The 15,895-nt window shown below is 39.9% G+C and overlaps 1 protein-coding gene across 1 annotated transcript in view; it reads right to left on the reverse strand.

Moving 5' to 3' along the window:
- The window catches only part of CSMD1 (CUB and Sushi multiple domains 1), a 1,882,041-nt gene that overhangs the window by 226,727 nt on the left and 1,639,419 nt on the right, over window positions 1–15,895 (reverse strand). Inside the window, 3 exon segments of the mRNA XM_021075826.1 lie at window positions 3,644–3,831; window positions 7,323–7,461; window positions 13,602–13,793. Of these exon segments, the coding sequence (XP_020931485.1) occupies window positions 3,644–3,831; window positions 7,323–7,461; window positions 13,602–13,793 (519 nt within the window).

A 15,895-nucleotide genomic window follows, 5' to 3' on the forward strand; every position in this document is an offset into this window, starting at 1 on the left:
TATTTTATGTAAATACTCTGGTTAAAGTGCAACATAAATACATAATATTATTTTGCGGAGTTCCCGTCGTGGCGGAAAAGAAACCAATTAGGAACCATAAGGTTGCAGGTTCGATCCCTGGCCTCGCTCAGTGGGTTAAGGGCCTGGCATTGCCACAAGCTGTGGTGTAGAAGGAAGACACGGCTCGGATCTGATGTTGCTGTGGCTGTGGTGTAGGCTGACAGCTGTAGCTCCAATTGACCCCTAGCCTGGGAACCTCCATATGCTGGGCGTGAGGCCCTAAAAAAAAGCAAATAAATAAATAAATATTATCTTGTGAATTATATGTTATATTACCGCATGTATCACATGTAATATAGCGATTATCATATATCACACAGCATATATTATCTTATGTACCATGTATCATACATAATATATTAATTATACATATCAAACATACAGATACACAAATGGTGGCAGCCTCTCCACAGGTCTTCTCCTTTAGCTGTGGTTTGAGTCTCACAGCAAGTGTTGTGTGTTGTGTTGAAACCAACAGTCTCCAACCACTCTACTGAAAACTGATTTAAAAATTTCAAGTAGGTGACAATTTGATAATTCTTTACAGCTGCCTTACATCCCACATAGAACACAGATCATTTATTGTAAGCAAATGAGGAACAAATCAATAAAGCTGTGGGCACAGTCCCATTGACTGTTGTTTGCTATCACCCAGCAGAAAGCACACAGCATCTGATAAACACAAGCATTAGTCTAGTGCAGAGTCTTCTTCCACAAAATGATGGAGAAAAAAACACATGCCTGTTGTCTCATCAGCCCATTGATCATTTTTTGTGATAAATCTCTTTTGCTCTAGTTTACTGTTTAGTTAAATACCACTCACGGTTTTCTGCTCTGTGTTGCTAATTTAGACCTCTGACGGCCAGTTTTTCTTCATTTCTCCAAATGAACTGCATCTAATCTTTTGGTTCCATTTACTCAGTTGTCAGTTCAGGGTGTTTGGTGATAAATCACAGCACTTTCTTAGTGTATAATTTGTCACATTTTCTAAGGAGATGACTTCATCACATGGTGTGTTCTGCCCAGCTCCTGTCTGTCTGCGGGAACTCCTTTGCTGGGCCATGGGCTGACATCCACGGGCCCCTGAGGTCCCTGGGCAGGACCACCCATAGCTCCTTTGGGTCTTGCTCAAGAGCTGGGTCTGCTCCCCACTTCCCCAGCCATACAGGACCTTGTAAGTGCTGGGTGCTATCCTATTACTGTGTCTGTCCTTGTCTTCTGGGGATATTTTTTTTTCCTCAGGCTCCATTGGAGAACTTTTAAAACATGAGTGCTATAGTACCCACTCAGAAGGCTCTCCTGGTCACCAGGGAACTGACCGAAGAGGCGGCCCTGCCCCAATCACCTGGGAGGCTTGCTCCACCGCATCCTGCATCCGGGCCCTCATCCAGCAACTCTCAAACCCTGGGATGCCCCGGGAACACAAGATGATGACAAATATAGTCTACCTTTTCCATTGAAACAGTTGGTTTACAATATTATATTAGTTTCAGGTGTACAGTACAGGGATTTGGTTATTTTTGCAGAATATTATTTTTATAAAGTAGTCGTTAGTGTGAATTAATATTTTTGATAAGTCCTTTTCTCTGATTCTTTGCAATATACCCTTATTTTCCTTGTTCACAGGAGAAATTGATTTGAAAAAGTGTATGTACCCAATAGTAGAATGCTTAGGTTGGCATGGGTTTTGTTTGTGAGTCTGTTTGTGCTCTCTGGATGCTGATGACAGGGGGTGGTGTACCCCAAAGGAAGTAGGAGACACTTAGCTGATGACCAAAGAAGAAAGCTCTGACCAGGTTCAGGGTTCCCCATGAAACCAGTGCCACAGGGGTCAGGACAGGGAAGGAGCCATGGGTATTTTGCATGTTGAAATACAGAGATAACACTAAGCAATTTGATGTACTTAAATTTAGTCATTCTAAAGAAACGAGATAGACACATCTTAAAATAATTTTTAAATACTCAAATTATTCATTGCACAAGTCATAATTTATCTTTAAGTAGCCATGAGTTTGGAAAGGTGAACCCCCCTCCCCACTTTCTTTCCTTTCAGCGAAGGTAGAAGTGCATGTCAGAAATTTCTTTTCCACTGGAAGGACTGACCCTCTTTCCCAGACAGATGAGAAAGATGTAAGCATTTTATGCAGTAAACACATAGGCAACACATGAAAAAACGCTCAACATCACTAATTCTTAGAGAAATGCAAATCAAAACTACAATGACACTGGCACAACCACCTCACACTGGTCAGAATGGCCATCATGGAGTTCCCGTCCTGGCGCAGCAGAAACATATCTGACTAGGAATCATGCGGTTGTGGATTCGATCCCTGGCCTCACTCAATGGGTTGGGGATCTGGTGTTGCCATGAGCTGTGGTGTAGGTCACAGACATGGCTCAGATCCTGTGTTGCTGTGGCTGTGGTGTAGGCTGGCAGCTACAGCTCCAGTTGGACACCTAGTCTGGGAACCTCCATATGCCATGGGTGCAGTCCTAAAAAGCAAGGAACTAAAAAAATTAAAAAAAAAGAAAGAATGGCCATCATTAGGAGTTCCCACTGTGGCTTATGGGAAAATGAATCTGACTAGTAGCCAGCAGCTACAGCTCCAATTCGACCCCTAGCCTGGGAAACTCCATATGCCTCAGTTGTGGCCCTAAAAAGAGACAAAAAAAAGACAAAAAAAAAAAAAAAAGAGTGGCCATCATTAACAAATCAATAAATAAGAAATGCTGGAGAGGGTGTGGAGAAAGGGGAATACTCCTACACTATTGGTGGGAATGTAAATCGGTATAACCGCTATGGAAAACAGTACGGAGGTACATGAGAAAATAGAGAACTACCATATGATCCAGCAATCCCACTCCTGTGTATATATCCAGGAAAAAACATTCATTCAAAAGATACACAGACCCCTATGTTCACTGCAGCACTATTCACAGTAGTCAAGATATGGAACAACCTAAACATCCATCGACAGATGAATGGATTAAGAAGATGTAGTATATATAAACGGTGGAATACTACTCAGCCTCCAAAAAAGGACAAAATAATGCCATTTGCAGTAGCATGGATGCAACTAGAGATTCTCATACTAAGTGAAATAAGTTAGAAGGAGTAAGACAAAACCATTTGATATCATTTATAATAGGTGTAATTAAATATATATGGCACAAATGATCTTACCTACAAAACAGACAGATCATGGGCATGGAGAGCAGACTGTGGTTGCTGGGGGAAAGGGGAGGGAGTGGGATGGACTGGGAGTTTGGGGTTAGTAGATGCAAACTATTACATTTAGAATGGATAAGCAATGAGGTCCTACTGTCCAGCACAGGGAACTATATTCAGCCTCGTTGGTTAGAACATGATGGAAGAGATATGAAAAAAGACAAAAGAATGTATAAGTATGACTGGGTCACTTTGCTGTATAGCAGAAATTGAAGGAATATTGTTAATCAAGTATACTTTAATAAAAATAAATAAATACATAAACAAATAGGCAAGAATGTATAAATAAACACTTACAATTAAGGCAATCCTGATACAAATTACATTCCTCACAAGCTAGGCTGATTATCGTACCTTTAAATTCAATGGCGAACCCCGACAAGCCCACAGAGGCATCACTTCGAAACGCCAGAAAAAGACTATTTCCACTACTCTCAATTCTTTCTGGAGCTTGAGAGCCCTGGAAACTTCCAATCAGGGGGCTGTTGGAATCTTCTCCTTCATAGATATGCAGGAAGTCATAGCTGGGCTCCATGTTGAAACTAAAAGACAAGAATATTAATTAGGTTACGTACCTCATATGTGTTTCTCTTATCTTCCAATTATAAAGCCTCTGAGGGCATGCAGTGACTTTATTTGCTTTTATATAATAATCTTTAAAAATTAGGACACTCTAAAAGTTAAATATAATAATATTCAAAATGTCAATAAATACAACAGATACTAATTATAACATATAATTAGTATTTTACACAACAACCATCATCAATACAGTACCACTTTGAAGATGTCTAAAAGAAAATGAATCCTTTTAACATAGTATCTTTTTTCGTGTAACCAAGTTGCTTGTAATGAAACACAGTTGGAAAGAAGTAGGTTCAGAAGGGATGAAGTCCCACTGCTATCTGACTTTTATGTGACTATTTTTGGTTTAAAAATATATATCCTTGGTGTTACTGATGATGCTTAAAAATATTTTTGTTTGTTTTTACTTATAAAATTATAACGGCCCCTACTTGCTCAGGTAATTTGGCCAATATTAGCAGCATCTACGATGGTCCAAGGTGTGGGGAAGTCAACTCTTTCATGTTATTGGATATTGTACTTTTTCTCTCCCTCTCTTCCTTCCTCCCTCTGGCTCTTCCCCTTTCCCTCGCTCTATTTCCCTGCCTTTCTCTCTCCTCTAATGGTAATACCTTAATAATTCCTGAAGTCTAACAATTAAAGTCCAAAGCTCTCAGATGTGATGCAGTTTTACGTATCTCTGCCATTTATGATGGGAAGAACAGAGAGCATCCGGGAAGTTTAAAAACATATGTATTCTCAAGTAAAAGACTGAACCTGGTTCAGATGTCTAAGGTCTCAGTGGGATCAGAATAAACATATTCTCAGAGGTATTCATGGGATACATTCTGACTGGCCCTCCACCCATCCCTCATCCCTGAATCAGGGCCCCTGGGGTCTTTCACGTGGACCCACTCTGTGCGACTTCCACTTGCTCTCCTTTCCACTGGCAGCATATTTAAATGCAAGGCTGGAGAGAATCAGGAGTTTTTATAATCACCAACCCAGGCTGTTGTTTAAGTGGTTCTTGTCTATCTGGACTCAAATGATAAAACATGAACCCAAGGTCTCTCCTGGAGCTGCCCCTCTGTTCTGAACGCAAAAGTGGGGGCAGGCCAGGGAGGTGTGGGGGGCAACCACCAGTGTCAATATGACACTCGCATCTGCATGGTCTCACCCTGGAGCTGCCCCTGTGTTCTGAATGCAATGGGGGGGGGGGCACCAATGTTGGCAGCAGCATGGTGTTGCCCCTTTTCATATCAAGGTGCCCCCACTCCCAAGTGAAGTCCTGAATAGGTTTATTTAAGGGACTGCTAAGAGGTTTCAGAGCTTTTCTACTTGACAAATTCCCTGAAGACAGAAATGAGGAAGTGAAAGATTGGTGTGACTAAGGAGTGAATAAAGAGGCCAGCGGGACCTGCATCAACCCAACAGAATTTGACTGTAGTAACAAGTTTGTTTGGACTAGCTTGCAAGGATGTTATGAGAGTCTGGTCATGCTGCTCCCTCCATAATGGGCGTAACCAATTATTATGGTAGATTATTTCCAGGCACTGGAAGTTTGTTCCAGCACAAACAAACCTTTCCTCTTGGATGGGCCATCTCATACGCTTGGGAGTCAGAAGCCACACTTAGAATTAGTGATGGTTCTGTTTGTTAAGTCCTGCCTTATTTCCACCCCAGCTAGCTGCACAGATCTACAAGTCCACTCATAGCCCACAGTCCAGCCACACTTTTAAACCAAATCCAAAGTGAGTTCCAACCTGTAAGTGGTATCACCCCAGGTCTACAGAGTGAGTGATAAATAAAACTCTCCTCCCCAAAGGCCCCTAAGTTCCAGGGGGACCTTGGAGCTCCCACGTGCTCCAGGTCAAATCACTGTTTGTCTTTATTGTGAGTAATGCCGGAACCCATGGGGCCCATCCCTCATTAAAGCACACCTGACTGACTCGTTGCAGTCTTTAAACAGGGCCTGCTGGGCAGCCATGTCAACCACAGTCCCTGTGCTTGGCTCACTGAGCACGCATGTCCCAGCCAGTACTTCTGGTTCCCCTCCATCTACTAGGTGGATCCAGGACTAAGGTCCCAGCAAAACTCTCACCTGAGCACATGCCCAATGGCCTCATCTTAGAAGATGTCACAAGTGACATATGGTCAGCTAATGATTCCAAACTCTTAACAGTCGGAAGAAAACTTGGAGATTCTCTAGGTCAACCTTTTTTTCGGGGGGCGGGGGAGTCAAATTAAATGAAAACACTTCTTGTGTAAAAGTGCCTTATAGTCTATCAGATAAACCTTGATAATGAGCCACTGTGACACAGAGGGAGGTGGGAAACTCCTGCAAATTAGCCTCTGTGTTCTCTGAAAGGCTTTTCATTGTTAATTTACTTTTAACCTCCTGGTAGCAGAGGTGTCCTCTGGCTTGAAGGGAGGCACTACAAGAATTCAGTAGGAACAAAAACCATAAAGATATCCAAAAATATAACCAGCAAACTTTTACAGCTTTTGTATAATAGCCGAGTGGCATAATAAAGCATTCATCATTTGGTAAATTTATAGCAGCGTGAGAAAATTCAGGAAATGATGGCTTATCAAACTACTTAAAATTCAGGATCACAGAGGTTTAAAATTACACTGACTCAGATCTCATCAGGAGGAGAAAGTGAAAGAAGATAATCACAACCAGGACCGGAATATTGATGTAAACATCTCAAAAGGAAACTTGTTCAATTGACAGATAAATAAATGTAATTATACCATTCTGCCTTGCGGAGCCAAGAGATCAATAGGGCATATATAGAATATATCATCATTTAGTTCAAAAATCAAAATGTGAATTTAGTATAGATCTTGGGATTTGGAAAAATGTACCCATTGTATACCAGATAATAATATGATGGTTCTGTATAATTTATAGTATAATCATACGATATTATGATTTGAACTTTTCTCATCTAGTTTAGCAGAAAGAAGTCGGCATTTTTTTAAAAGACTAATGGCTATTAATTCAGAGTATACAGCAAGCTGGTCTGGGAAACTTTTTTTTTCAGAGTTCCATCAAATCATGGCTATCCTAATGATAACAGCCGTGCTACCTTTGGGAATGTCAGACAAGACACACCGTGGAAATGAATTAGCTCTCAAGCATTTTGAGAAATATGAGACACTGAAGAGAAATCATATTAAGTATATTTACGTCTGTCATGTTGTTGTTACTTTCCTTGAATAGTCTGTAAATTAAGTCCCTTCATGTGGAACCCACTGTGTACAAGACAGTATGTAAAAGTAATTCTTGCCACATCATGTGTGTCCTAACACAAATAGAGAGCTGAAAAGCAGAATTTGCAGCCTTACAGACACAAGACCTGGGCCTCCCCGGCCATAGAACTGGAGACTCTGAAGCATAAACGAAGCATCTCAGGGGTGGCATTTACAGTCCTACCACAAAGAGGTATCCGAGAGGTGGCACCTTTTGAATATCAAGGCGATGACGAAGTCCGGGTTCACTTTTACCCTCCAGTCACACTCCCTCCCTGGTGGGTACGGCTGTGGGTAGTTGGGCGACAGGATGACGCCGGCCGGGCCTGTCAGGTTCCCTCCACATGCCGCTGTCCCAGGCAAGGGCGGTTTGGGAGAAAGAATGATGCTGGTTAGTGTGAGATGAGACAGAATAGGTTCACCCAAGAGACTGCGTGCTGGGTTAATGAAACAATGACCCAGATGACCCGGGAGGTCTGCATATGTTGTATATGATCCTTAACAAATTTTATACAATGTCCCACTCCATTTTTAGGGAGGATTTTCCAACTGCTGACAAAGGAAATTGACTTCCTTTAACTTTAAACTTACCCAGTTAAACTGAACAGATATATTGAATTCCCTGCACACCCGTAATGCACACTATACACATACATGTTAAAAAGGAAAAAAACTTGGATAGGAAAAAAAATCCCCATGAACATCATTTAATGGTCATGTCAATTCTTTGGTTATTTCTTTCTTATTCTAGAAAGTTCACTTCAGTGGTAAAACAACCACCGACCTTCTGTCACTCTTGTATCCCTGAAGTTTCTGATCCTAATATGTATGCAGGAAATGTTTATGAATGAATGAATGTGTGTGTTGAATGAATGAATGATTGTCACGTATTTCTCATAGTCGTGATACACTAGGGTTTGGGATAGTGTCTCACAGTTCAAAATGACAAAACTAACAGATAACCAAGGAGAGGCTGAGCAGGAATATTAACCCCAAAATATATCGTTTTATCACACTGCTTAGTTTGGTATTATCAGGGAGAAGCATTTTAGATGATAATAATGAATTTAGTTTGTTTCTGCAGTCATTAGTTTTTCATCACATGTGTTTTCATTGATATCAATAAGGCAACAGTTACGTAGGTTGTTGTTGGTAACAGGCAAGACAGGCTCCGTTTTTGAACCTGAAGATGTTTGGGACTGCTTCATTATTAGATGAGATTTCTGTTAAAGCTTCCATGCAGTTGGAAGGTATTAAAACACTGACGAATTCACACCATATACTAATTTTAGACACATGCCTTAATATGGTAGTTTTAAGGTCTTTCATATCAAATACTTTGGTCTATCACCAAGTTGTTCTTAAAAGAAAAAAAAAAAACCCTGATTAAATTATACTCTTCCCTCTAAACTGCATATCTTTTTTACTTCATTGATCATATACATATTTAGGGGGAAAATAAGCAGAAAAGGAAATATCCTGATTGTTATTTTATAAACACACACAAAGACTTTTTTGTAAGTAAGATGAAAGGACATGCTGTATAATTTTCTGAGACTGATGTGTCTTTACTCAAACATTCCTGAAAACTTAACTTTCCCTAAGAAAAAATATCCCAAGACTTTTTGTTATAACTTCAATCTCATTAAATCAAAGGCGAACTCTGAATAATATTGCAGGAAATATTTCTAATAAATTCTTACAGATGTACTCGCAAGAGCAAGATGATGTAATTTTCTCAAAAATGATGAAAACCATGTTTCCCCTAGTAAGCAGTTTTATTTTCAGAAAGGATGTGGAAACAATGGTCTAAGCAGCTCTCACAGGACGCAGCTTCCCCAGAATGGAGTGGATGCCGACAGCCAGGAGCGCACGAAGCGTGGACAAAGGAAGGAGTGGTGCTGAGTTGGGAAGAGGTACCTGTGGGCCTGAGAGATGCTACTGCATGTAGGTTTTAAAAGAAGAAACGTGATAGATTTGGGGCACTGGATGTGAGGGTACCACCAGCAGGAGGGGTTCAGCAACGAGATCCAAATATTAATTTAAAAGAAACAAAGGTCCTCCTGGTCCCAGGAGGCATTTTCAAATGAGGTCATTTGAAGGCTTAGAGTGTAATGAAGTAGGACCGTCTTGCTGTGTCGGTTCTGCCTTTGGGTGGGGAATTCTTCATTTTAGCTTCATCAGGTTTTAATTTGAAAGCCTACAAAAATAACTTGGATAGGGTTAGAATTTAGCATGAGGTGCAGTTCAGATTCTGGGAATTCTCCAGAGGGAAGGGACATAGAGACAAAGTCCACAAACTCATAGCAACCCCAGCCCCTTATCAGAAACCCTTAGGGTTGCCCCCTCCTCACAGGTCTGGTAACACCTTCATCATTAAAGGCTGCAGTAGGGCTCTGTAACTAGACACAGCAGTATTTCCACAGTAAACATTTCAATGTTCATGCTGTTAAACAAGATGGATAGCCTCAGAACAGCTACCCTGTAGATCAGGACAGAGTGTTGCCACCAAAATGAGTTTCTGCAAACTTGGAAGGCATTTCTGCTTTTCAGAGCTCTTTTGAATTTGAACTTGGACAAAAGGTATTGCATATTGAGGGTCACATGAGAAAATGGAAACTGTGGAGATACTCAAGAGGCACTTGACTCAGAAAGCAGAGAGTGTCTTCTAGTCTGGAGATCAGACTTCTAAGACTCAGTTGAAAATTTCAGAAAGAGTTGCCTTCTGAATGAGAAAAATTGAGATGAGAAAAATTGAGGCCTCCAAGCAAACCACAGGATTGGCAGCAAATGACAAGGTGGTGAAAATACGAGTAACATACAAACAAGTGAGAGATTAAGAGATTTTATAAAAGGCAGAGAGAGAAAGAAAGAACAGCAAATAGGAAGGAAACTTATACTAAGAATAAATAAAAAGGAAATGATCCAGGCAAACAGGAAAGTGCAAATTTAAGGGGCAAATAAGAATATGAAATTGAAAACAGTTCAACCTCACTATTAATTTAAAATGCCAATTAAAACACCAAGGAATCTTCATGCTAAATGAAGTCAGACAGTGAGACACCAACATCATATGCTATCACTTGCACGTGGAATCTAAAAAAAAGGACACAATGAACTTCTTTGCAGAACAGATACTGACTCACAGACTTTGAAAAACTCATGGTTTCCAAAGAAGACAGGTTGGGAGGTGGATGGATGGGCTGAGGGTTTGGGATAGCAATGCCATAAATTAGGTTGTGATGGTTGTTGTACAACTATAAATGTAATAAAATTCACTGAGTAATTTAAAAAATGAAGAAAAAATACCAGGGAATCTTCACTTCACGCCCATATTAAGTTATGAAGTTAAGAAATACAGTGTTTTTTTTCTGAGTCAAGGAAAATAATTACGCATAACTGACGGTGATATAAATTGATGCAATTTTCTGAAAAAAGTCTTGAAAGATGTTTTGAAAACTCTAGAAATATGTAATTTTGTAGAAATATGTCCTTCATAAATAATCATGAATGTGTTTTGTAATAGTGTTCATTTCAGCAGTCTTTGTAGTAGAGAAAAGGCTGAAACACCTAACTCTGCAATAAGAAGGGATTAGTGGAATCTATATTGGTCAATATTGATCCAAATAGAGAGATACTGTGCAGGCATAAAAAATACAAAATAACACAAAAAGATAGTCATCGTGTACTGGAAAGTAAAAAGTGTAATTTATAAAATAATCATGCAGAACTGTCATTTAAAAACATTTAAAGGGGAGTTCCCATTGTGGCTCAGTGGTTAAGGAACCCAACTAGTATCCATGAGGATGCGGATTCCATCCCTGGCCTCACTCAGTGGTTTGAGGATCTGACATTGCCGTGAGCTGTGGTCTAGGTCGAAGACATGGTTCAGATCCTGCGTTGCTATAGCTGTAGTGTAGGCTGGCAGCTACAGCTCTGATTCGACCCCTAGCCTGGGAACCTCCATATGCCGTGGGTATGGCCCTAAAGAGACAAAAAAAAAAAAATAAAAACATTTTAAGGAGTTCCTTCTGTGGCTCAGTGGTTAACAAAGCCAACTAGTATCCATGAGAATGAGGGTTTGATTCCAGGCCTCGCTCAGTGGGTTAAGGATCTGGCTTTGCAGTGAACTGTGGTGTAGGTTGCAGATGCAACTCGGATCCCGAGTTCCTATGGCTGTGGTGTAGGCCAAGAGTTACAGCTCCGATCTGACCCCTAGTCTGGGACCCTCCGTATGCCGCGGGTGGTGTGGTCCTAAAAAAAAAAAGTATAGATTATATATACATACAATAATTATGAAGCTTACTTATACATGTTTATGTTTATAGTAGTTGCCTTCAGGTACAAAGATGAGAAGTTTTTTTCTTCCTGTCTTTTTTTTTCTTAACTGTACCTTATAAAACTTCTGCAAAAACATATGTTTAATAAGAAAAAGCAATAAATACATAAATAAATGTAAAGTATCTTCAAAAAAATCTCATCCGCAGAACAGAATTTAAATGAGCACTAAGACAAGACACAGGTATCTTTAAAGAGGCATAATCTCATTTCTGGGGGAATAAAATATTTACAATGTAAGGAAAAGATAATGCTCACTTACTCCCAAGTATATACTTTCTATTTTTGTGTTACAAGAGACCTATGTGTGGGTTGTTCTGGTTGCCAACATAACTGATATTCATTTGCCTGCAAATGATTTTAGCTTATCTTTTGGAGCTGATATTCAAGACAGATCAAGTGCTTGGAGGCCTATTTTCTTTGCTGAGAACTGGTTAATCTAGCTGCTGATAAAAATTAGGTAACTAAGAGATGAACCAAAAAGAGATTATAGATTAGGTGGGAAGGTGGTCAGATTTTACAACAAAGTGTTTGATTATCAACAAAGAAATTACATTCAAGAGATTAACTGGTAGTTGTATTGTTTTTTAACATAATCCTTCAGGAGCTTAAATTCACGCAAATTGGGGGGAAAAAATGCCTTTCCTAATTTAAAAATAGACCAATGGTTTGAAATAATGGTTGCATTTATAGGTAATTGCTCCACTTTAAAAAGGAAACATGTAGGAATCTGGCACAGCCCCTGATGACTCAGCTTGAAATAAAATTCATGACAGTGCTCATAAGAGTCATGAAGTGTAAATGCAGCTCAAAATGTTAAATAAACATGGCGGCTCTCTGACAAGGCTGAACATGCTAATATGCAGAGTTATCAATTCTCATCTGTCTTCAGAAAACTGCAAACACTCTGTAATAGGTTAAGAGTTGCGTATTATAGCTCCACAGGACCACCGAGAATTCCTCCACTGCTGTGCATATGACAGTAAAAATCATTTTAAAGCACAAAATTCCCTCAAGGTCACTGGATACAAAATGGCCCATTAACTATGTGCATATCATTTCATTATCATTTCCTCTCTTTGCAGATTAATTCAATTTTGTATTTTTCAAACACATTATAAGGAAGTACAAATTATACTGTGATGGTTCATTAAAATAATAAAGTTTAATAAAGTTTCTTTAAAAAATGAAGATGAAATACCACAAATAGGTATTTATGGTAAAATGTTTAATTAAATGAAGGGACAATCTACATGTAATTACTATTTTATATAAAAATACATACTGCCTTAGAAACATATTTGTGATAGACTATCTTGGATAGTGGTTTTTCAAAATAAGTTTGCAACAACAATTGCTATTTATTTATTTGTTTTGTCTTTTAGGGCCACATCTGAGGCATATGGAGGTTCCCAGGCTAGGGGTCTAATCCGAGCTACAGCTGCCAGCCTACACCACAGCCACAGCAACGCCAGAGCCAAGGCTCATCTGCAACCCACACCACAGCTCACGGCAACATGGGATCTTTAACCCACTGAGCGAGGCTAGGTATCGAACCCGAAACCTCATGGTTCCTAGTCAGATTCATTTTCACTGCGCCATGACGGGAACTCCTGCTTTTTTAAAAATAAGGTCAAACTATAAAATTCTAGTAAATTTCAGAATGAAATCTCTCCATTTACCTTTATTTTGACATAAGCAGTATAACTTCTAGTTTTTAGGATTGTATTAAAAATGTACTGTTATTATAAAAAATCATCTAAAAAGAAAACATACTTTTTATTGAGTAGGTTTTGCCTAAGGGCATGTGTCTATATTAAAAATGAGAACAATAATGTTAGGGTTATGAATTTTAAGACACTCAGAATTTTAAATTACAGTAATTTAATCTCTATTTTTGCAAGATTTGTTAAGGATAGAAAATGTTAGATAAATGTCAATTACTGTACATTAAGTAAACTACCTCCTTTATTTCACCTAATAAAATAAAGTTTAAAGGTTTATAATAAAATCTCAATATAATCTCAGGGAACCAGAGGCATGTAAGAAACTCTTGAGAATTATTTCTGAAGAAATCATACATTCACAGGGCAATTTCAATAACATTCATTGCTTCCCAAACATAAAATTTCTGTTTTCTGTTGCATACTACCTATGCATGTTGGAGGGTCTGGCTGCCAAAAGAACCGGTTATTCAGCTGCACACAGGTGATCTTGGCTTGCCCTTGAAGCTGGTACCCAGGGTCGCACTGGAAGGTAATGGTGTCCCCAGGCTCTCTGCTGTCGCCATAGCGGGTGCCGTTTTGAGGCATCCCTGGATCATTGCAGGTAGACGCGATGGATGCTGGAAAAGAGGGAGGACATCTGGTCAAAGGACTTTGAAGGTGGTCTCCCTGCCACAGTGCAGAGTCCTGTGGACTAGAGCATGCTCCATGTGCATAATCAATCATTTGTCCATATATGGAGGATGACACCGAGCAGGGCTCTGTGGGGCTCCTGGGCACAAGCCTTTCTATGTCCCCCATTTCTTGTTTTTAGGAAATAAGCTTCAGGCTCCATGACTTTCCCTGAGTTCCAAAGGGCAAGTTCAAACAATTGCTAAACAGGGAAGGGAGGGGAGACAGAAAAAAGGGAGGAACATGAAGAAACAATAGTGCAGCCTTGGGGCTGAGTCCTGGTTCCTCCCCAAGGAATATATATAACAATATCTTTGAGCTCTTCTGTAGAACTAAACCCCCAACAAATAAACCACAGAGGAGGACCACGGAACCAGTCTCTCCCTGGGCCACTAAACACCAACACTGAAGAAGAAGGAAATCTTGCCTCTCTCTACTCTGATCCTTATCTGTGGCCCTATTTTCCACTCCAAACTATAAAACCACCTCCTGTTCTCTCCCAAGCGGGGGTGGGGAGGATAGGGTGGGATGGGGGTGTGTGGAAGAATGGGGGGGGCACAGTCTTTAGGGTTTAACCTGCTGTGATTTCCTTTGCCTGGTCAAGGAGTAAAGCTATTTTTTTTCCTTCATCCCAAACTCTGTCTCCATGTTTCTATTTGGAAACAGTGGACAGAGGTCAAGTTTCAGCAACAACATTAGCAAAGGGTCCCTCCACCACACACAACAACACTTTCAATGGCATGCATCCATGCTATGCTTACTTTGAACAGATTATGTTTACTTTGAACGATTCTGGCAACATCCTATTGAAAATCCAACCAATTATGGAATATATCAAGATTTGTATCATGCTATACACACACACATTCCCTTCCGATCTTCTCCTTGACGCTATTTTAACGAAAACATATGTCACAATTTAAATAATTTGAGAACACCCAGCTCAAGGAACCGTGAGTAAAACACAAAAGGAGAAATTCCCTTCAGGTCTGTATCTTCCCACCCCTTATTTTCCCATATTTTGTTTTTTTTTGCTTTTTTTTTTTTTTTTTGCTTTTTAGGGCTGCACCCTCTGCATATGAGTTCTGAGGCTAGGGGTCGAATCAGTGCTGTAGATGCTGACCTACACCACAGCCACAGCAACACAGATCCAAGCCAGTCTGCAACTTACACCACAGCTCATGGCAACATCAGATCCTTAACCCACTGTGCAAGGCCAGGGATCAAACCTGCGTCAGATTTGTTAACTACTAAGCCACAACGGGAACTCCTGAATTTTCCTTTATTGCTAAGGAAATGAAAGTTTTGCAATATTGTGTCTATGTATGAACTTTCTTTTATTAACCCTGCTTGGAATCCACTTTAAGTTTTGAACCAGAGAATTAAGCCATTATCTTATCAAATACCACTTCTATTATCTGTTACCCTCTGTTACCGTCTCTATTTTCCATGTCTTTTAAACTACCTTTCATTTCTAAATCTATTTTTTTTTATCATTGTTCTCTGTTGGGTAATTTTTTAGACTAATCTTCCTATCAAAATCTCTCCATCAGCATCAAATTTATTATTTTATCATGTCCCTGAGTTTTTTCAGGGCCGCACTGTGACATATGGAGGTTCCCAGGCTAGGGGTCTAATTGGAGATACAGAGGCTGGCTTCTGCCAGAGCCATAGCAACATGGGATCCGAGTCGAGTCTGTGACCTATACCACAGCCCATGGAAATGCTGGATCCTTAACCCACTGAGCAAGGCCAGGGATTGAAACGGCAACCTCATGGTTCCTAGTCGGATTCGTTAACCACTGTGCCACGATGACGGGAACTCCCTCATGCTACTGCCTTTGAAACTTCCTTTCATTGTTCTTTTCTACTTGTTATCATTCTGTCCAAATACCAGTAGCCATTTATACAGTATATTTTTCCCTACTCATTTTTATTCTCTTTTCTTTTTAAAACTCTTAACAGTCTAATCTGATAATTCCAACATCTCATGTAATCTAAGATGACTATTCTTGAAACCTCACTTGCAGTGATTTTTTTTGCAAGTGCC

This window comes from Sus scrofa, chromosome 15 (assembly GCF_000003025.6).
Source record: "Sus scrofa isolate TJ Tabasco breed Duroc chromosome 15, Sscrofa11.1, whole genome shotgun sequence".
Taxonomy (NCBI): Eukaryota; Metazoa; Chordata; class Mammalia; order Artiodactyla; family Suidae; genus Sus; species Sus scrofa.